The 23084-nt window shown below is 40.4% G+C and overlaps 2 protein-coding genes across 3 annotated transcripts in view; one reads left to right on the plus strand and one right to left on the minus strand.

Moving 5' to 3' along the window:
• ATF6 (activating transcription factor 6) overlaps positions 1-5927 on the plus strand; it is a 134248-nt gene extending 128321 nt beyond the window's left edge. For both annotated transcript variants that reach the window (XM_089516008.1, XM_089516009.1), the window contains one exon: positions 1242-5927. In XM_089516008.1, the coding sequence (XP_089372134.1) occupies positions 1242-1450 (209 nt within the window). In that variant the 3' untranslated portion in view covers positions 1451-5927. The remainder of the gene's footprint in view (positions 1-1241) is intronic.
• A 2736-nt stretch (positions 5928-8663) lies between these two features.
• LOC149316672 (olfactomedin-like protein 2B) overlaps positions 8664-23084 on the minus strand; it is a 40214-nt gene continuing 25793 nt past the window's right edge. Inside the window, exons 3-8 of the mRNA XM_089518328.1 lie at positions 17577-17684; positions 15771-15947; positions 14931-15150; positions 13154-13771; positions 11715-11891; positions 8664-9616 (exon numbers count right to left, since the gene is read on the minus strand). Of these exons, the coding sequence (XP_089374454.1) occupies positions 9015-9616; positions 11715-11891; positions 13154-13771; positions 14931-15150; positions 15771-15947; positions 17577-17684 (1902 nt within the window). The 3' untranslated portion in view covers positions 8664-9014. The remainder of the gene's footprint in view (positions 9617-11714; positions 11892-13153; positions 13772-14930; positions 15151-15770; positions 15948-17576; positions 17685-23084) is intronic.

Genomic DNA, 23084 nt, shown 5'->3' on the forward strand with positions numbered 1-23084 from the left:
GGCATTTTTCCTCCTTGTGCAGGCCACACCAGCACATTTTGGCACACCTGTGACACAACATTACTTCCAGCCACCATTTTAGCTGATTTTCCAGTCAATTTCTGGCCCTTTAGAGTCTAAAGGACAGAATTAGAAATATGGATGAAAATTGTGGGAAGCAGATTTCAACTAATCATTAAGATTAAGTTCCTGGCGGTAAGAAGTGTTCTTCATGTAAGCAGGCTGCCTCACTGAAAAAGGTCTGGTTCTCCTCTGTTGGAAATATTTAAGAAATGGCTGGATAGTCATCTTGAAGGAAAGAATGCTGTAGCTGTGTCCTGCATTGCTGAAGCAGAGCCAGCTTGCCAGAGTCCTGTCCTATGATTGTATAGTACACCTGAAATCGAAAATATTAATCATGTTCTCTTTGGCTGTTCTTTGTACACAGAAATACGTGCTTTATATATAACACCAATTGTGTTGCAGTTTCCAGGCAGACGAGAAATTTTATACAAATTTTCTTCTTGCAGACCAGAAGGAAGGTATAACGCAAGCAGTTGCACAATTCTTTGCAGCTGCCATTGCAAATCATAAAAAGTTTGTTAAACAGATGTAATATGTTATAATATAATCTCAAAATCTGTATAGATGGCTTGATTTAATGGTAAAATTTGTAAATGAGGAGGTATGGATGTATTTTACCATACCATCAAACTAACCTAGTTGGGGACCAAAGTCTAATGAAGTTACCCAACCAGTTGCATCTGATTATTGGCACTTTGTAGTTTAACTCTTGCTTGGATAGGGGATATGACTGTGGTTTTGAACTAATATGTCTTGAATGCGGTGCTCTGTAACACAATATAATAGAATTTTTTGCGAGGCGATGGCAGCCTACTCATTGTTGTGTGTTTACCTGATCATGCAGTTCTATCCTTACTTTTTATAAACTATCATTTGTTTATACTCTCCAATCTGCCTGTACATGAATCTATGGTATAAAACTAAGTTATGTCTTAAATTGGAATTTTGTAATTGTGCTGGCCAAATGGCTGTAATAAAGTTTGTTGTTGTTGTTGTTGTATATTACACCTGTACCTGCATAAATAACATTTTCTCAGACCCCTGTAATACTGTGGGCATATAAAAATCAGTTGAAATAATGTTCTTATTACATTTTATGATTTTCAGGATAATCTTTCCTAGGACCCAGGAAAACTCTTTCTATATAATAACCCTTGCCTCTTTTCTCTCTCTTGCAGAAAAAATAATTAATGACCAAGAGTATGAAGTCATGATGCAGATAGACTGTGAAGTGATGGACACTAGGATCTTACACATCAAAAGCTCCTCCATCCCTCCCTACCTTCGTGAACAACAAAGGAATCATACAACATCCTTCTATAGCTCTCCACCAACTGTCCCAGAGGCAGCCCCTGCTATGAGAGCAATTCCAGAGTCCCCACAGTAGTCAGAATTAATACTATCTCCTGTAGTGACAATTTTCCTCCTCTTGACACCTAGGGACATGTCATGGCAGCTTCCTGGGCAGGCATCCAGTCTCAGACAAGAGCTTCTCATACTCACCATGAGGATATTTGTTTTTTCTGTGACTGGGTGATGGATTTTGACTGCCTCAGACTGAGTACAAAACCATTCCAGAGCCAGTCACTTCAAACTGCTAGTCAACATTGACATTGCTTTATTATTCCTCTTATGTTGAAGTGTGCAGGATACTTTAAAATCCTTGCTCAGTCTTTTTAAAAAAACTTAAGAGATGGGAAACAAAAAAGGGTTTGTGGTGTGATCATGGTAAATTCCAGATCAAGACCTCTCCAAATCCTCTTTGCTGGAGCAGCTGCTTCCTTTGGTTCCTTTTATTATCTCATTCAATGTCTGGACATCTGGGGTGTGGCATAAATAAGCCTTTCTAGAGTTGCTGTGCAACACATGCCCAGTTGTTACACATTTGTTGTGTAGGAGAATGTGGATGTTGTGTTGATACTTCCTTTTATCCAGCATTCAAATATATACTCTATTATTGCTGGGAAAACACGATTCTTTCTCTCACTGATAAACTTGTGGAAGTTTGGAACACTGTTTTAGCTTTGGTTTATGACCACTAGTGAAAAACCATGTTTTAACTTTTAATACTAACTTGCAAAGAGGGAGTGGAAACTGATTGGTTTCAAGGAACCGTGACAGTGCCCTTGCAGTTTATATACAGATCCACAAGAAAGCACTCCTGCTTTACTAACCTTTACTTAGCATAGCTAGATATATTTCTTCCATGTAAATAGCCCATTTCAACTTTCAGCTGTCTTTTACATGCTGAGTTCTTCTTTCTTGTTATCTAGTCTTTTATAATTCCAGTAGGAAAATAGTAGTAATTTCCTTTCTCTCAAATCCATTACCTATGGACTGAATATTGTTGATTTCATTTGGGAAATAGATGCAAGATTATCCTGCAAATTGTAAAATGTAAGAGGAATATTACTGTATATCAAGTAATTTTTATGTGCCCATAGGGTGGTGCTGTCAGTACTGCAACCAAAATGTTCTGAGTTTAATCCTCCAGGTTGACTCAGCCTTCCATCCTTTCATAGGTTGGTAAAATGAGCACCCAACTTGTTGGGGGCAATTGGCTTACATGTTGTAAACTGCTTAGAGGGTACCTAGCACTATAAAGCTGTATAGAAATGTAAGTGCTATTGCTATAAGGTTCCAGGGTTCTGAGAAAATATTATTTGTGTAGGTACAGGTGTACTATATTATATGTCTTTCTTCCATTGATACATAGATAAGAGTAATTGCTGCCCTACCACATGATGAGAAAGGGGGCACCAGTTCAGCAAGCTTAAAGGGGTTATCAAACCACAAGAAAGTTAAACTTTCAGAGTGCCAGCTCACTAAGAACAAGTTCTTTATCTTTTCCCACCTATTCCTACTCTGTTGGAGTACAAGAGCATATTGACTACCTATACTGGTCATATAGAATACTGATACTTGGATGTGCATTGACATTGTTGGTTAGGAGAAGGAAGAGTGTGTTGTTCTAGAGCAGGGGTGGACAGCTGCAGCTTTCTAGCTATCTTTGGAGTCCAACTCACACAATCCCTCACCACTGACTATTCTGTGTAAGACAGATGGGAATTGTAAACCAGAACATCTAGAAGGCCATAATTTCCTCCAGTGGTAGAAGATGGGTAAGGCTTTGCAGGGAGATAATAACTAAATTTTCAATACATCATAAACTAAAAATTATTTGTATTTATTTTTATATGTTATGTACCATTATTTAGTATAGATACTATCAAGGCAGCTACACAGTAAGATTAAGCCTGGTAAGAAGGCAGGGCCTGGGTTATTGGGTATCAAGGAAGTAAATGTTGGAAAAAAGGTGCTTTGCAGTAAGATGTTATGAATGGAAGGTTACCTGCTCCCTAGAGAAAAATAACTTCTGAGCAGACAGAGGAAGGCTAAGCCACAGACAAAGCTGTGTGCCTCTCAGAATAGGCTAAAGCACCCCTGTTGCTCCACACTTTAAGACTCCTGTTACAGAACCAACAATTATTTCTCTCCACTGTTTTACCTTCTTTACTCTCAATCTCTAAAATTTAGCCTGTAGATTTTAAAGCCTTGGATTCAAGACTAGACCATCATTAGACAGAGACCCAATTCAGACACAGCACTCACCAGTTCATTTCTGCAAAACAATGTTTACGTGAGTGGTGTGTGGGCAGTATCATATGAGTAGATGTGAGATGTGACAGTGGAAGGTTCCCAGAATAAGCTGTGTTCAGGACAGAAATCCACTTATCAAAGCTGTTACCATAATTGCTGTGACTGTATTAATTCCATTGTCTTTGAGGAGATATGAACATTCTAAATGTAGTAATGCTTCTGTTGAGGGCTGTATAGATATAAAGTAGGCACGATATATAAATTTTTTTCCAGACATTACATTCATAACATTATGCACAGACAAGCATACCTAATCTTAAACTGCTCATGGAAATATACCACTACTGTGCACCTTACCTGCACAAATGAACCACCAGATATAACTAAGGCAAAGAAAATGTAACTGAAGTTAATTTTAAAGTGACTTTTCTATCAAAGTATTAAAGGTAGAAAAGTCAGTACACAGTAAAATTAAATTAATGATCAATGATAAAGCCAATGGCATAATAGTGCAAAATAGTTGAACAATATAAAGCTGAAAAGTCAAACTGATGAAACTGAAAATAGCAGTAGCATTAATTAAAGGTTTATAAGAGAGAGTTTTTAAAGAGCAACAGTAATGTTTCCTCAAAGGAATACTTAGGGCTGTTGCTGATTAGAGGTGCCATAACTAGAAAGACCTACTCCCTAATAAGTGATCATATTGCCTCTCCTGTTAGAGGAACATACATAAAGTGTATGCATTCTTCCCCTAGTTAAATGCATTTGTTCACTTCCTCAGCTGTCACCTTATGTCAGTTTCATAGTGTAAGAGCTGTCTATTTTACCATGCAGCAGGCTGCCACCTAGTACAAAATCAACTTGTGTCCATCCTGTTGCTACTGATCCTTTCATAGCATCTCAGAGAGTTCCTCAGATAAAGAACATTCTGTTTTCAAGGATGGTGGGATTCTGTTGCTTTTTTTCTTCCAAGAAAACTTTCTCTATCTTCTCTTGGATTGAGTAATGTTTCCTAAATAGTCTTCATTAAGGAAGGCATTGTTCACTTCAGTGCCTGCAGTCAGTCATATTATATGCAGTTTAGTATACTGGTGGAAATAAATACAGAAACCTTTGGGGAAGAAAGTCTTTGAGGAGGTTACAAACTGCTTTTTACAAGTGGAAAGTTGGCCACACTGTGTCTTCAGTTCACTGGGAATTTTACTGCACTGGGTCTCTTGTATGCTTTGAATATGGATCTGAAGTTCTCTCCTCTTGTGTTCATGCCTGTCTTATGCACAGTGAAGTGGCTGTCAACAGGCAATTTTTGTGCAGTGTAGTTGGAAAGTGCATTTGAGGTCATGCTGAGTTTCTACTCCTACTACGCAAATCTCCATGAAACCAGGCAGATGCTGTCTTACATATGGAAGAGAGCACCTCAAGCCTGGTTTTACAGAGCTCCTGGCCTAAGCGAGGCATCTGTGTCCACTTGCATTGCTCCTTACTGACATGCATAAATAAATGACCAACAACAAAACTGAAGGCGGGAAGAATGATTGTTGGATATACTTTTTGAATTATTAAGAGAATTGGGTAAATATTCAGTGCTCTTCATGAAATAAAACAAATGTTCTCTTTGGTTCAGTAAAGCTCTTCCCTGGTTTATTACAAGCCACTTGTCCTTACTTTTTTTTTTTAAATCACCTTTCTTTAGGGTCTTCATATCTAGTCTAGCCAACTGCAAAAGTCACTGTGTTTTACTTCCCTACTGTCAGTCTAACAGATTTGGGGCACTGTCCACAGTTGATGCTAATCTCACCAAATCCAGAAAGTACCATTACCTTTTCTTATTTTTTTTTCAGAACACAGCAATGTCTTAACGTCCCCCAAACAGATTTGAAATGTTGTCTTGGACACTGGGTTGGATTTAAAATTAAGCGTGCGTTGAGCACATTAACTGAAATCAGGGAATGTCTGTCACGATTCACTAAAATCACATTGGTTTCAATGTGTCTCCTGTAAGCATGATTATATTTGGAGCCTACTCATTTTCTTCTTATAACAAGCTAATTTATTTCCTTGTTAGTCCAGGAGAATGTTTCCATTCATTTTCCAAAATCTGAACAAGAAACTACTGTTTTGCGAGCACAGGGGGATGTACTGGCTTTGGGTGGAGTATTGTAACTACAACTGAATTGGCAGTATCCTAGACACAGGCTGTTAGAAACAAGGACTACTGCTATGTCATGTACTGTCTAAACAATAAATTAAAAACATTAAATGGAGAGCAGTGTCACTGGTTTTTAATGTCTGCCTGTCGTTCAGACCCCAGATTACAGAACTGGCACCAAACCACCACTCTCCCTGAGATGCCTGTTTCCCCACAGAACTGCAATAAGGAGAACCACAATGGTTGCTGAAACATAAAGAGGAGCTGGGGAAAGGAACTGGGCAAGAGCCTCACTGGAACAGGAAAGGGGCTGAGGCTGGCAGTTAACTCATTTTGTTATATAGACGATTTAATTCAGTGCTTATATTCCTGCCACTAGTGACCATCTTGCTACTAAAAATCAATGACTGAGAAGGGGACAGTATTGTGTGCGCATCACAAAATGTGGAAATCACACACATTCCACAAGTAGTAATATGATTCTGTGGCCACATGTTCCCAAACTACTAACCAGAACTTACTGTGATTGAGATGACTATGTCTGCCAAAAAGTGAAAGAAATTATGCGCCCACCAATGGCACTGCCTTTCCATGGTGGTGGGATTGTATGCTCCTGTGAGGTAAGAGGCTAAACTGACAACAGGTCCATGTCAGAGAGGCTTTTGCTGAGGAGCCAGACTAAATGAGCCAAACAGCTATTAGGCAGCAGAAGTAGTGGCTGGTGGAGGATCTCTCAGAGACAACAGCAGTGGCACCATAGCTAATGTTTGCAGGAGGAGGCATGGTAAATCTTCTTTTAAAGATTTTTTTACCATGGAAACCCTATGATGAAACATTCCAAAATGAAACAACATAGTGTCAGAAGATGAGATTCCCAGATTGGATAGCACTCAACTGGCTACTGGGGTAGAAAAGAGGACAACTATGAGTAGTGGTATAGCTAGTGAAGCAACTGGACTCAAGCGAAACAATGTTCAACTGTTGATGTGCTCAGAAGCTAAAGGAAATTCCAAAGCTGAACAACATATAGGAATATGGAATGTGATTGCTCTTTAAAAAATAGATGTGCCACAACATTTGACAGTATAACCTGTGCTCAGGACAAGAAGCTACCATTAGGACAGAATTTGGAGAAACAGAATGGTTTCCAATTGGCAAGGGATTCAGGCAAGGCTGCATTTTATCACCCTGTCAAACATGTATCCTGAACATATAGTAAAGCAGGATATCATCTGTTACAATGGATGAACTCATTCAAAATGTCTTGCTGAGAAGAATTCTGAGGATACTGTGGACTGCTAAAAATACAAATAATTGGGTCTTAGAGCAAATCAAACTTGAATGCTCCCTAGAAGCCAAGATAGAATCAGAATCATAGAGTTGGAAGAGACCACAAGGGCTATCCAGTCCAACCCCCTGCCATGCAGGAACTCTCAGTCAAAGCATCCCTGATAGATGGCCATCCAGCCTCCGTTTAAAGATCTCTAAGGAAGGAGACTACACCCCTCTCCAAGGGAGTGTGTTCCACTGTCAAAGAGCCCTTACTGTCAGGAAGTTCCTTCTAATGTTGAGGTGGAATATCTTTTCCTGCAGTTTGCATCCATTGTTCCGGGTCCTGTTCTCTGGAGCAGCAGAAAACAAGCTTGCTCCTCAATATGACAGCTCTTCAAGTATTTAAACAGGGCTATCATATCACCTCTTAACCTTCTCTTCTCCAAACTAAACATCCCCAGCTCTCTAAGGCGTTCCTCATAGAGCATGGTTTCAAGACCCTTCACCATTTTAGTTGCCCACATTTGGACACACTCCAGTTTCACAGTGTCCTTTTTGAATAGTGAAACGAGTGTGTCCAAAGGAGGGCAACTAAAATGGTGAAGGGTCTTGAAACCATGCCCTATGAGGAACTCCTTAGGGAGCTGGGGATATTTAGTCTGAGGCTCTCATACCTTGGCCAGATCAATAATGTTTGGTAAGGCCAAAGGCAGTAAGAAAAGAGGAAGGCCACATCACGGAAGCCATGGCCCCGAATCCGGAAGACCTGAGTAAAGTGAGTAGAAATCTCTCACTCACCCCTAAATTGAATTCAACTTGACAGGAGTTAACAACAGCAAGCAATTGTGGGGTTTGAAGCACCCTCACTTCAAGTGGCTAAATGTTAATTTAATTCATGATGAGCTTGGAGTCCTAAAATGTTTACTTGGAAGAAAATTTGATTCACTTCTCAATTATTTACTTTTAAGTAATAATGCCTACAATAAGGGTGCACATTAACATCTGTACTAACAAGTAATTGTACCACTGGGCATGAACCCGAGAAGCTTCAAAGCATATAATATTGGATAGATCATGTCCAAATTGTTCCAAAGGAACTATTAATTACTTTGAAGGGATAAAGATAACAAACAACAGACCCATTTTTCTGGAGGAAATACCAATCATGTTTGCAAGATAGAAACCAAATTTTGTTGTGAGAAAAAGAGGTGTTACTCATAGAAAGCACAACATACGGAGATTTGTATAATCCAGCTAAAACTAATCACTGAAATTCCATTTATTTGAGAGAAAGTTTTGCGCAAACTTATTTGTTCCTCTGAAAGCAGTATCCTGACGTTTGCCTAAATGGTTTAGGCTCCATAACAGAGAATTAATCACCTATTGCAGTTATTTTGGCAGTCCATAAAGTGTAACCTTGATATTTCTGTTCCAGTTTCATCCAGGCATAATTATTCTTAGAGTAGACACATGAAAAGAGGTAATCTGCTCTACTACCTGAATTAGGAAATGTAACTAGAGACAATAATAACAAACAAAAGCAGAAGGAAATGCAAGAAAGACTTTAGTTTTGCTGAGTTTTAACATGGATGTTTTATTACAAAGATTGTAACTTTGGAGGATTATTTCATCCAAAACTAAGTCTTATATAAAAACAACAAGGCAAAGGGATCGTTTTATTCATTTCGGAGTCTGCTCTTGGCAGCTGCTAATGAAGAAATATTTTCCATTGTCTCATGAAAGGCAGGATATTCAGTATAAAAAACAAAAGCAAGTTATGCCCAAAATAAAAGGGTTGACTTTAGTGGATGGATTGATCTACAATCCATTTTTAAAGGTAAAGAATAACAACCACATTTACTCTGATTTGTACAATTAAAATATTTATAAAAAGGTGCTAGTGGTTCATTAAAATTACCATTGTCTGTCCTCAGTAAGCAAAGATGACATTGTAGGTAACCTGGTGGCCATTGTCCCAGGCATAAAGGAGCCGATCTTTGGGATTATAATCTATTTGAGTGGTATAGGAATATTCATTTTCAAATAGTAGGTGGGGGACAATCTGGGTGTTGGTATGCGTGTCAAACGCATAAGAGATATTGGCATTCCTCTTATTGTAGCTGTCAACAGCATAGAGAACACCACAGATGACGAAAGAGTTGCCGTAAAAGTTTTTGCGCAGACCTGTCCTCCAGGTGGTCTCTTTACGAGTTGTCAGATCATTGGCATTGAGTTTGCTGAGGACTATCACCTCCTGGCTGAACTCTTCATAATTAATGGCTGGGTAAATGATCCACAGGCCATTCTCATCCACAGCAAAGTCCACATCAGAATGGCCACGCCACCGCCAAGGCGTCTCCTCCTCATATGCTACGTCATGCAACATGGCCCAGGCAGCCACATAGCGTTGCTTTAGGTCATATTTGATGAGGTTGCGGGTGAAGGCTCGATTGTAGTACAGAGAGCCATTAAAGACTGCATGGCCGGTCCCCATCCAACTATAGGGCAACTTATATGAGTTACTCCATCGCCCTGTGAAACAGAGACAATATAATCAAATTAGGGCATACATGAGCCTATTTGCCTTTCTGTTTGGATAATTGGTCCATCTAGATAAGAATTGCCTATACCAATGATTCTTAACCCTTTTTTTTACCAGGGATCCCCTTGAAATATATTTTGTTGCCACGGATCCCCCTCCCCCACTTAAGATTTAAAACCTAAATAAATAAATCCTCCACTACCGGAACACTTAACTATTAACAATTTACACGATCCATTAAACCTTCCCTCAGAGGTGCTGGAGTGAGAGGGAAGACTTCTCGCCTGCTTCTTCCAGCCAGTTTGTGGCTAGAGCAGATTGAATGGCAACGTGAAGGCCCAAGCCAGGCAGCCAACATTTGCCTTGGCTCCTGACATGTGGCCTTCTAGGAGGAGATGATCTGAGCAATTTTCAAGCTTTTGCAGCCCCACCTGTGAGGATACCACAGCCTTCTGGGGATCTATAGACCACAGGTCTATACTAATCACAAGAACCTCTCTGAAGTTTCACACAAAGTCTTGACATGGTACTATCTGGAAATCCCATGGGACCATCCAACCCAGGTTGTATTACAGCCTTTCCCCTAATATGGCACACTATAAATAAACTTGAAATAATTTTACTTTCCAAATTCACCACAACACTTTTACTGACACCAAATTAGGAGGAATAGCTAATACCCCAGAGGACAGGCTCAAAATTCAAAATGACCTGAATAGACTAGAAAGCTGGGCCAAAGCTAACAAAATGAAATTCAACGCGGAGAAATGTAAGGTACTGCACTTAGGGAGAAAAAATGAAATGCAGAGATATAGGATGGGGGACATCTGGATGAATGAAACTACATGTGAAAGGGATCTAGGAGTCTAAGTAGACCACAAGTTGAACATGAGTCAACAGTGTGATGCAGCAGCTAAAAAGGCCAATGCAATTTTAGGCTGCATCAATAAAAGTATAGTGTCTAGATCAAGAGAAATAATAGTGCCACTCTATTCTGCTTTGGTCAGGCCCCACCTGGAATATTGTGTCCAGTTCTGGGCACCACAATTCAAAAAGGACATTGAGAAACTGGAGCGTGTCCAAAAGAGGGTGTCTAAAATGGTGAAGGGTCTGGAAACCATGTCCTATGAGGAACATCTTAGAGATCTGGGGATGTTTAGCCTGGAGAAAAGAAGGTTAAGAGGTGATATGATAGCCCTGTTTAAATATTTGAAGGGGTGTCATACTGAGGAAGGAGCAAGCTTGTTTTCTGCAGCTCCAGAGAACAGGACCCGGAGCAATGGATGCAAGCTGCAGGAAAAGAGATTCCACTTCAACATTAAGAGGAACTTCCTGACAGTCAGGGCTGTTTGACAGTGGGACACTCTTCCTCGGAGTGTGGTGGAGTCTCCTTCTTTGGAGGTCTTTAAGCAGAGGCTGGATGGCCATGTGTCGGGTATGCTTTGACTGAGATTTCCTGCATGGCAGGGGGTTGGACTGGATGGCCCTTGTGGTCTCTTCCAACTCTCCAATTCTATGATTCTACTTTGAATATTCACTAACTACTAGTCTTTGAATATCCCAATATTTGTAAAATCATAAAATGTCTGACACTTGTATTTGAGTCTAATATTTGACACTTGGCAGTGTCTTACTAAAAGATAGTAAAGGTATATGACTGATAACAAATAATGACATTTACTATTAATCTTATTAAGTTTCATATCTGATCCCTGTCAAAATCAGAACTATTGGGAAATAGCAATACAACTGAGGCACTCAAAATGAAATGAAATTGCACATTCAGATTTTGCATTCAAAATTTGAGATTTTTGACAACGATCAAGTACTTAAGCTGCAAAAAGCCCTTTGAAGAGCGTTGCCTGACTGTCACGCACATGGACCATTCTAAACCCCTTTAAAATCCTGTCATCTCCATTTCACAGGTTTGGAGCCTCCGCCTGTCTTAATAGCAAGTTGTAAAGTTCTTGGTCCTCCTATCCCCAAACACACTCTGTCTCCAATCTTCCCAGAATCACCGCCACCACCTCACAGATCCTCCCCCACTGGCAGACACTGAGGCACCCCATCCTGTGGCATGGGGCAGACCTTGTTTGAAGTTATCCAGATTCCGAAACTCCACCAAGGTGTTGCCATAATAATAGTTGGTGACATAGATCCGCTCATCCTTGGCAACTGGATCCTTCATCCAAGCACCTTCATTCCGTCCATAGGTGTTCTGGATCACTGGCCCTGAGATTGTAGACAAAGTGTCCTTGCACTGGCCTGTTAAGAGAGCAGAACGGCAAAAAATGTGCTATCCAAAAAGAAAAGAAAAGAAAAGAAAGAAAAAGAAAGCTTAGCAATCTTTACAAATACCCTGTAAAGATATCCAGTTCATTTCCCCCATGGCTAAAGCTGAGATGGCTTGTTGCTGCCAAATTACTAAGAAAGAGGATGTTGTTCTTGTATGTCTTCAAGTTGTTTCTGGATTATAGCAGCCCTAAGGCAGACCTGTAATGGGATTTTCTTGGCAAAATTTCTTCAGAGGGGTTTGCTTTTGCCTTCTTCTGAGGCTGAGAGAATGTGACTTGCCCAACATCACAATCCAGGTTTCCAGAGTCATAGTCCAACACTCAAACTACTATACCTCCCTGGCTCAGGGATGATGGGAGAAGATTTAAAAAGGGAGTGAACTGCTTCTTTTTGAAGCTTCCAGGAGTGGTGATTCATCTTGTTTAACATTGAAAAATGACCATGTTTTGTTTTTGCTGCTGTTTTACAAAACCAGAAAAGGATTTCCACCCCTTGACACATCAACATTGCCCACCCTAGATATCTTTAATTGAGCAGGGCAATCCCTTCTTCCACTCCATTTCCCCCCACACACAGTATTCCATGGTTTAGATAATCTGAATAATTTGTTGAACACAAACTGTTTAACAAATCTGGGTTATTTGCTGGGTTATTTAAAAATATTGTTTCTACAAAGAATTACATTTTCACATCTCTAGGGAGTTCCTTAAATATGCAGAAGCCATTTACCCAATTTTGGGAAGATCCTACCATTTCCTTTTTAAGCTGACAAGTCTCTTGAGTAAGGTGGCACTTGGATTTTCATTGGCCATCTTTAAACTACAATCATTTTATACTGAGATGCAATCACACCAGATAAGCTGTCAATATGGCAATGTTGGACTATAGATATCAGCACCTATGTGGCATAGTGGCAGAGGCAACATGGCATAGTTTGACTGCAACTCTGGAGACCACATTTAATGGACTGGGTGACCATCAGCAAGTCACTCTCTCTCAGTTTCAGAGGAAGGCAAGAGAAAAATTCCTCTGAACAAATCTTCCCAAGAAAACCCTGTGATAGGTTTGCCTTAGGGTGGCTGTAAGTCGGAAATCACTTGAAGGCAAACAACAAATACTTATAGAAGTTGGAACCAAGAGACTTCTCTCCCCATCCTAATAATGTTGCTGTCACATGGCATGGTTGAAAAATATAAACAAGAAGGAAGAAAGGAAGGAGGAAATTATCTCACCAATGCTGTTTCTTATATCCTCCTCATCCAGGCCCTGCTTGGGTGTGGCTGTGAGGCTGGGGTAGGCAGGGGTAGGAGAGGTCACAGTTTTAGCCATGGTAGCCCCTGTGCTAGGCTCAGCTGTTCCCTCTTTTTGGAAATTTGTTGTGGCTGCTCTGACAAATGGGGTCCTTGTGGTTGGTGTGTTTTGGGATGTTGTCACTGTGTGACCCTGTGTGAAAGCTTGAGTCACTGTTTTCACTGTCTCTGTGGCATCCCCACCCTTTGGCCCAATTACTGAGGAGGTTTCAGTGGCTGTTGTGGTCTCCACTGATATTGAAAAGCTTCCTGCGGCAGTAAGGGAGACTGATGAGGTAGATGCTAGTGTTGGCTCAGCAGAGGGAGTCATGGTGGCAGAGGACAGTGGTGGCTCTGCTGCTGGGGTAGTAGTTGTAGGGGCATCTTTTCCAAATGGTGTGATGCTTGCAACTTGTCCCTTCGTGAGCTCATGGTGCTGGTGTTTAAGGGGGTCTTCCGCAGGTGGCTGCTTCTTTTCGGGACTATCTGACAAGTAGTTGTGTTGCAAAAGCTGGTCCTCAATCAGCAAGTCAATTGTTTCACCACTGAAAGGCTCATCTTCTGTTAGGAAAGAAACATAATAAGAGAGGGGTTAACATACATAGTATAGGGAGTGCATTTAACTTTGTACCCTTCAACATCTGTATGTCATTTTTCTTTGCATTCTCTCAGCATGGCCCATCTGAAATGCAAACCAAAATATTCTGGCTGCTTTTGCATCCCATCCTCATATGCACTCCCAACCCACTGCTTCATCTTCCTGGCTATACCCTCAAAACACCTTAGGCATGGTTTAAGAGTTTAGAAGTGTAAAAACTGGCAATCCAGTTCCTTAAATTGTGAATACTGAACTACACATATGCAACAGCAGTACGGGAATAGAGGTAGGGTATTAGAGCACAGCACTCCTTTGTTTGCAAAATCTTACATCCAGGATACTCAGGCAAAGGCCTTCATCAGGACTGTTGTGTATGTGTGTGTTTACGTGACATGAATTCTGAAATGTATTTTAAAAATTACACTTTAGATTACAGTTTGGATTGAGAGAAAAATCCAGTGGCTGTTTAATCCAACTCCCTGACAGTAAGAGCAGTTCAAGAATGGCATGCACTTCTGAATGGCCATCTATTGGGGGTGCTTTTATTGTGAGTTCCTGCATGGCAGAGGATTGGACTGGATGGCCCTTGTGGTCTCTTCCAACTCTATGACCCTATGATTGTATGAAAAAAGTAATCCCTACCTTTCTAGTCCTCATGCAATCAGGCCAGCAAAAGAGAGCAAGTACCCCATGGAAAGGGGTTTGCAGAGCAAGAAAGGAGCAGGTGACATGCTTGGCAAGAGGGATCATACCTTGCAAAGGAAGGCAAACAAGCACCACCTGCAACTTGTAATCAGCACAACTGCAACTGCTTCTGGTTTCCAGATTTTCGATTTTAAATGATTATGGGATTTCCCATAATTTCAAACCAGTTTGCAGACCCATTCCTTGGGTCTTTTTTACCTACTCTCTCCCCAGTTTGCCACTAGATCTGAAATCATCTGCCTCAGTAAAGAGTAAAATTTCAAGTGCTACAGGTGTTTGTTTGTTTTTTAAACCTATCCTTAGTGATATAAACAGATCAGACTTGATGACACTTGGACAGTGCTGCTTGGCAGTATGTTATAAAGAACACAGCATCTGAAGAAATGTAATCTTTGCAGGGCTGAAATCACAACTTACGTTCCTCAAGTTCATTTTCTGTCTCAGCATCTCTGGCCTTATAGTAAGTGACTCCTCGGATGATGGTTGGGTGGGATGAAGTTTGACTCTTCACATCGACTTTCTTTGAAAAAGTGGACTTTATATTCATTTGATCTGGGGTGGTGTAGTGCAAAGACTCAGCTGAGATTATCTGCCGTGAAGCCAATTCATCATGTAGGAAAACTTCTTCATATTTTTCCTTGAAGAGATTTAAAAAACACATGTTAAATTGTAGCCAGGGGTCTCCTTGGAACCTCCTGGACTATCAGTCCTCTTGGACAGGTTACTTTCAGTTCAGAATCCTGTTTTCAGCAGTAGCCAGTGAGATATATCAAGGAAACCCAAAAGCAAGCTACGGACATATTTTGACTTTGAGGCTCTCAGAACTGATCATGAACCTAGCTCACAAAAATATAGACTCTGTGGGGAAGCCATTTGCTAGGGTGATCTATGGGGAGGTTAACTGTCTCCTTCTCTCCCACAATGATCATCCCTTGTGAATGCACCAAGCATGCACTGGGCTGAGACCACACATTTGCCATGAAAGCATCTAGTACCACTCTCAAACTGAAGGGTAATGCAGAGTGAAATTATCTGCATTAAACACTGATTGTAGAACAAGTAAAATCAGATAGTATTTTAATGAGTGTTTCAGAAGTTTACCAGCTCTAGATTTAAAATCTGGTAGCAAACTGTATCTAATATTGTCAGTAACCCAGATTGTTTTCTTCTGAATTTTGATTGATGGTGGGAGTGGGGCTCCAGAATTTCTAGCCCTCTGGGCTGTGAGGAGAATAGGGATTGAGGGCAAGACCTCACCTCAGGGAGGGTGTAGGCTGCAGCAGCATCTCTCTGCAGTGAACTCTGGATGTCAGCAAGGTTGTTAGAGATGCTGGTGGAAGAATTCATCTTGTCTTTAACATCCATCTCTTGCAAACTTTCCTCTGCATTTTGCCTCTTCTTTTTATTATCCTTAGTGAGATTACTAGACACTTCCTGGAAAGGGCAGAGGGAAAGGGAGAAGATCCCGTTGATTGATGCATGATGAAAATATTCAGTGTTACAATTTAGCCTACTTTTTATAGGAAGAAAAAAAAAAGATGAGAACCAATAATTGCAGACAACCTGCTTCTCCCCTACTCCAGACAAACAGAGCTCTGAGTATTCAGCTAAGTACTTTTTGTGGCTCTTAGGCCAGTCTGGGCCAAACAGTTCTTCTGCTTCTCACTGCTATAGGCAGGGAAGTTTATGGGGACAGTTAGGGGCTCACAACTGTTTACAGAAACTGTAGGGCTCTTCTGCGATCAAGAACTGACCCTAAACTAGCACACATCCAGCTACAGTAAGGAAAATTGAATTTTGAAAGAGAATGTACAGAATGACAGGACACAGAGCTATAATTATTTCACAAACCATTTGAATTTCCATGGTTGAATACAATTTACTCTTAGATTCCCCATTAGAAATTACAAAGGACCAATATAGTGGGCCCTTGGTATCCACTGGGGTTTTGTTCCAAGACCTCCTGTAGACATCAAAATCCATGAGTGCTCAAGTCCCATTAGAATCATAGAATCCTAGAGTTAGAAGAGACCCCAAGGGCCATCCAGTCCAACCCCCTGCCATGCAGGAACTCTCATTCAAAGCATACCCAACAGATGACAATCCAGCCTCTGTTTAAAGATCTCTCAAAATACAATGGCATAGTACACTGGTGTCCCTTATATAAAATGCCAAAATCAATGTTTGCTTTTTGAAATGTATATATTTTAAAAATATTTTCAAGTCATGGATGCTTGAATCCATGGATATAGAGGACTGTACTGTTTTTATGGGATGCTAAAACAATTATTTCACATAGCAAAGCTGCTAACCAGGCCATTAACCATAATGTTAAGGCAGCAATTCAATTGCTGCATCCTTTCTTGATATTTTAGCTAAAAGCACTAAAAGTTGGCCAAAAAACAAATAAAGGTGGAAGATTGTGCTTATTGAAATTGCATCAGCTGTAAGGAATGTGCCAAATAAGTTTTTAAATTCCATCTTGAAGGGATAGTCAATCACATTTTAATTCTGCAATTGAAAACTGGGGGAATTAGAAGTGCTTGACATCTTTATTAATTTTTCATGCCCCAGACCTAACGATTATCCCCTTGCCTCATAGCTGTTAGTCTGGTATGTAAAGGAAATACATTTTCCCCAAACTTCACCTATAATGCTAATATTCCACTCTAATTGCTGGTTTCTATCCTCCGGAATCCTGGGGTTTATAGTTTGGCGAGGCATTAAAGTGCTCGGCCTGGGAATAATACCTCTCCCTGCAAGTCCCATGATTGCATAGGACAAAAGCATGGTAGTGGAATATCTCACCATAACTGAGAGCCAGCATAGTTTGAGTACTGGACTAGAACTCTAGGAGCCCAGGATTTAAATCTACACCCACCACAGAAACCCACTGTTTGACCTAGGAAAAGTCATCTCTCTCTGCTTCAGAGGAAAGCAATAGTAAACCTCAGATAGCAGGTGCTGTTTCTCCTCGTATGGAAACGGGGGTTAGTTAATTGCTGCATTCAGTAGTGGGGGGGACGGGGACATAACCCTGAGAATGATTGTGATCCATCTTACCTCTTCCAATTTTTCTACTCGGCCGACCAATTTTGTTGTCACAGCATGAAGTTTGAGCAAGTCCAAGCCATAGAAAGCGCCTTCCAGCATGTCAATGACTGCTGCCAGCTAAAAAACAGTGATGAAACTATGTGTTTACTTGCATGACATTTACAGTCTGAATACCCTTTAAATAAACCAAAAAACAGCTCGGCTATGAGGCTGACTGGTCAAGAAACTCCCTTGCATGATTGTTGTGAAGACTAGCAGCAGCCTAAAATGATTGCATAATGTATTCCTTTGGTACCACCCTGGACTTATTTACTAGAATCATGAAATTGAAGAGGCCACAAGTGCCATTCAGTCCAATCCCCAAAACACTGTCTTACCACTGGGAAGTTCTTTCTAATGTTTAGGTGGAATCCCGTTTCCTATAACTTTAGTCTTTGGAGCAGCAGAAAACAAACTATCTGCTTCTTAAATATGACATCCTTCCAAATATTTAAATATGGCTATCATGTCATCTCTTAACCTTCTCTTCTCCAGGCTAAAAATATCCAGCTCCCTGAGGCATTCCTCACAGGGCATGGTTTCCAGACTTTTCACAATTCTAGTCCCCCTCCTCTGCACATGCTCCAACATATCCACATCCCTTTTGAATCATGTTGCCCAAACATGGGCATTATTCCAGATGGGTATGAACAAAGTACTGTAGATAAAGTGGTGCTATTACTTTCCTTGATCTAGATTCCTATTGATGTAGCCTAGAATTGCACTGAATTTTTAGCTGCCACATTATACTGCTGACTTCAGCTTGTGGTTTACTAAGACTCCCAGATCCCTTTAACATGCACTGCTGTCAAACCAGGTATCCCTCATCCTATATCTGTGCATTTCATTATTGCCAGCCAAATAAAGTACCTTACATTGCTGCTGATTGAAATTCATTTTGTTGTTCTTCTAATTGGTTAAGGTCACTGTGAATTCTGATCCTGTCCTCTAGGATATTAGCTATCCCTACTAATTTGATATAATTGCAAAATTGATAAACATACTCTAGTCTATCATCCAAGTTATTGATAAAGATGTTGAATAGTACTGGGTCCAGGACAGAACCCTGTGTACCTTACTAATCATGAAGAGAAGCCATTGGTGAGCACTTTTTGGGCTTGGACGGGCAGCCAACTACAGATCCACCTAACAGTCATATTGTCTATCCCACGTGTTATTAACTTTTTTGCAAGGATATCATGAGGGACCTTGTCAAAGGCCTTAAAGGAATCAAGATACACTCTATCCACAGCATTTCCTTCATCTACCAAGCTTATAAACTGTACCAAAGAAAAAAGAGATGTCTAGCATGACTTGTTTTTGAGAAATCCATGTTGACTTTTAGTGATCACAGCATGCCTTTTTATGTATTTATAGGCTGTTTAATGATCTGTTCTAGAATCTTTCCTGGTATTGATGTCAGGCTGATTGAGCAGTAATTTTTGGGTCCTCTTTTAACCCCTTTTTGAAGATGTGGACAACATTTGTCCTCCTCCAGTCTGCTGGGACTTCTCCTGTTCTCCAGGAACTTCCTATTATTATTTTTTAATTGTTTCCTTTTAAAGGCATTTTTTCTCTCACTGTTAGGTTATTGTGCTAGTTTCTTTGTTGTCCATATAACAGTCAGGCTATGAACTCCTGCCCTAATTTGTTTCCCTCCCCCACATAACTCAGTTTAAAGCTTTCCTGATAAGATTTATCAGACTTAGCAAAAATGATCCTGCCAACTGCTGTGAGGTGCAACCCATCCCTTCCTTTTACTAATCTAAGCAATATCCTACAATACTACAAGGCTATGTATTGTAGCCATTAGATCACAGTCTAACTTCATTTTTATGCCAAAAGCTTAGCATAACTAGCTCTTGTTGGGTGACTTGGAAATGGTACACAATGGCCTCAAAGGAACAGAGGCCATCGAGAGAAAGACAAAACATCAACACAACAAGTACAAGGAAATATTAATGATCTACTCCAGCAGCTAAGATCTGAATTTCAGCAAGAATTAAACCAGAGTTTCCCAAGCTGGGGTACCCACATCCCCAGTGGGTGCAAGAGGGAATTTCAGGGAGTGCAACAAAGGGGTGGCTTGTGTCCTTGGATGACAAGTTACAAATCATAACTCAGCTAGCTAAAGGTGTGGTTTGAGAAGTGGTATTAGGTGGCTGTGTTGCAAAGATAGTAGTCTCATTGTTTATTTAATCAAAAGGAAAGAATAACAGAATTATTTTCTGTTTTTTACTCCTGCCTCCTTCTGGACTCCTGTCACTATCTATTGTGTCAGCTTGTCAGAGTATTACTTTTAAAATCATTACAACACAACATTCGACACAATCATTATATATTATTTTACTCATAAATTCACAACTCATTGTGAGTTCTTTGAGTATTTCACCTCTCATGCACGGACGTAGCCAGGATTTGATTTTAGGAAGGGGGGGGGTCCAGACTAAGTGCCACCATTATAATGGGGCTTGGGTGTGGCGGCGCAGCAGCACACACCATTCATTTTTCTAATGGAAGGGGGGGGGGTCCGGACTCCAAGATCCCCCCCTTGGCTACATCCCTGTCTCATGGCCTCTCAGTTCACCTGTCTCCTCTTTTCACATGCACTAGGCCTCCCTCTGTGACTTAATTCACTCAGTCAATCCTGTGCTTATCATTGTTTTGTCCAGCCTCTCTTGTTGCCACTTACTTTCTCATATGTGATAAGGGGCATGGGAGAGATAGCAGGTAATGCTCATCCCATTCCCAAGCACACTCTAGTCTTCTGTTGCCCAAGTGGAGAAAGATGTAAACTCCTTTGTGTGTTTCTCCACATGCTAGTAGTAAAATTGATTCAGTCAAATCACATTAATTCACACTAGTGAAATGTGAGTTTATTGGCAGTGAAATTGACCAACAACACACAGTGTTATTCACTTGTCCAGAAGTTACTCCCACATGAATTATGACATTTATTGAATGTGTTGTGTCATCATGAGTCTTATCACTTGAGCAGAGGAAGTAAAGTTGTGATACAGGCTGATCTAGTGTGTCATACCTATCATGCACTGATATAGGCTCAGTACAAACCTGTTTCACAGTTATCAGGAGTGTCAGGCAATAAGAAAATAGCCTAATAAGTTGCACCATGTACCTGTAGCATTTCCACCTAATGATTTATCTTGGCTTAACCACAGATATTATTGCAATATATTACAATACGAGTCAACAGATTTCTTCAATTGTAGTCAAGTCACCACATTAGTGAGGTGTGATGATGCTGTGAAGGAAGATTTCCTATTTTGTAAAGATCTGAAAACAAACACAACTGCAAAGGATGTGATGCAGCTGCTCAAAGACTTCTTTGCCAAACATGATTTAGATATCAAACCCATAGGTTCTATCTACACTGACAGGGCACCTGCAAAGCCTGAAAATAAATCTGGCTTTTTTGCCTTTATAAAAAAGAAGATTCCAGACTTGGAAGTTACCCTTTTTTTTTAATCGGCATGCTTTGGCATCAAAAATATTTCCTCCAATTTGAAGAAAGCCCTTAATACATGTGTGAAGATTATCAATTGAATCAGAGGGCATGCCTACCATCACATCCTCAAATCGTTTTGTGTGCATTTGAGAAGTGAGCAATCAGTTTGGCTTTTCCACACAAAAGTCTGTTGATTGTCTTGAGGACAAGCTTTAACCAATTTCTTTGAACTGCAACAAGAAATCAAAGTTTTTCTGGAAGAGTGTGAATGTTAGGGCATTGGAATCACAGGAATTCACCCAAAGTTTGGATTATTTAGCTGACATTTTCACTTGTATGAATGATCTGAGTGTTTCTCTTCAAGGAAAATGGTTGTGAAAAGTTGAATGCCTTCAAACAAAAGTACATATTTGGCACTGAAAGATGGAAAGAGGCAGTATCTCAAATTTTCCTTTAAAGTAGACAATACAGATTTTGAAATAGTTTCAACAGTATGGAAAAAAAATTCCATACCTTGACTCAATTGTTAATCAGAACAGATATTGCAGTCAAAAAATCAGAAGAAAACTAGAACTTGGAAGGGCAGCTATGAAAGAATGAGACAAGATGCTGAAGTCTAAAGGTATGTCATTGAATACTAAAGTTAAGATTGTCCATTATATTTCCCATTTCTATGTATGGCTGTGAAAGTTTGACATTGTAGAACGCTGAAAGGAATAAATTCAACTCATTTGAGATGTGGTGCTAGAGAAAAGTTTTGTTGATACCGTGGACTTCTAAAAGACAAATACATGGGTCCTAGAGCAAGTGAACGTTCTTCCACTGCATAATCTCTTCCTACAATACCTGTAACCTGTACAATACCTGTAACCTGTACAATACCTTTCCTTTATTTAGGAACCTGGATTCTTATTCTGAAAGTCACTCCAAAATGGGCTCAGCTGCAAAAACGATTATCTGTCTCAGTTAAAAGCATCACCTGAAGAACTGCTTAGCAAGATGGGAGAGCTATATCATGAAGGCAGATTTCTGTTCTCCAAACTGTGCAGTACTGTCACAGTTTAAATGGATGGAAAAAGTTTAGAGTAACCTAGAAAAGTACATTGTAGCACAGCAGGTGCTCAACAAGCAATATCCCACAAGGTGGGAGGAAGGGATATGTGACCATGAAGAAGATTTTCAGCCCCCACTCAAGGATTAGTGACAAATCATAATCACGCAGGTTGTTTGATACCAAGGACATTGAGAAACTGGAGCGTGTCCAAAGGAGGGCGACTGAAATGGTGAAGGGTCTGGAAACCATGTCCTATGAGGAATGCCTTAGGGAGCTGGGGATATTTAGCCTGGTGAAGAGAAGGTTAAGAGGTGATATGATAGCCCTGTTTAAATATATGAAGGGATGTCATATTGAGGAGGGAGCAAGCTTGTTTTCTGCTGCTCCAGAGAACAGGACCCAGAACAAGGGATGCAAGCTACAGGAAAAGAGATTCCACCTCAACATTAGGAGGAACTTCCTGACTGTAAGGGCTGTTCGACAGTGGAACACACTCCCTGGGAGAGTGGTGGAGTCTCCTTCCTTGGAGGTCTTTAAACAGAGGCTGGATGGCCATCTGTCAGGGATGCTTTGATTGACAGTTCCTGCATGGCAGGGGGTTGGACTGGATGGCCCTTGTGGTCTCTTCCAACTCTATGATTCTATGCCCAAAGGCCACCTTTCCCCCATCTGACACTTTCCAGATTTATTGAAGTCGTTACTCCCACCTTCCCTAGCCAAAAAGCAAATTATGGGATTTGCACACATCTGGAAAGTCCCAAGATAGGAGAAAATAATTTAAACTCCCAAAAAAAACATTATGCAAAAAGCCAACAACAAAACATTCCCAAACACTGTCTAAATACTGTGTGCCATTTTCTTTGTTAAGAAAGGAATATGGAACCTTTTTAATTTCCTCTTATTGTGCTTCCCAATGTACTTATCCTGAATACTTTGGATTGTTATCCTCTGTCTTTAT

Source organism: Sceloporus occidentalis, unplaced genomic scaffold (assembly GCF_023333645.1).
Source record: "Sceloporus occidentalis isolate IW3139 unplaced genomic scaffold, rSceOcc1.0.p SCAF_3, whole genome shotgun sequence".
Classification (NCBI taxonomy): Eukaryota; Metazoa; Chordata; class Lepidosauria; order Squamata; family Phrynosomatidae; genus Sceloporus; species Sceloporus occidentalis.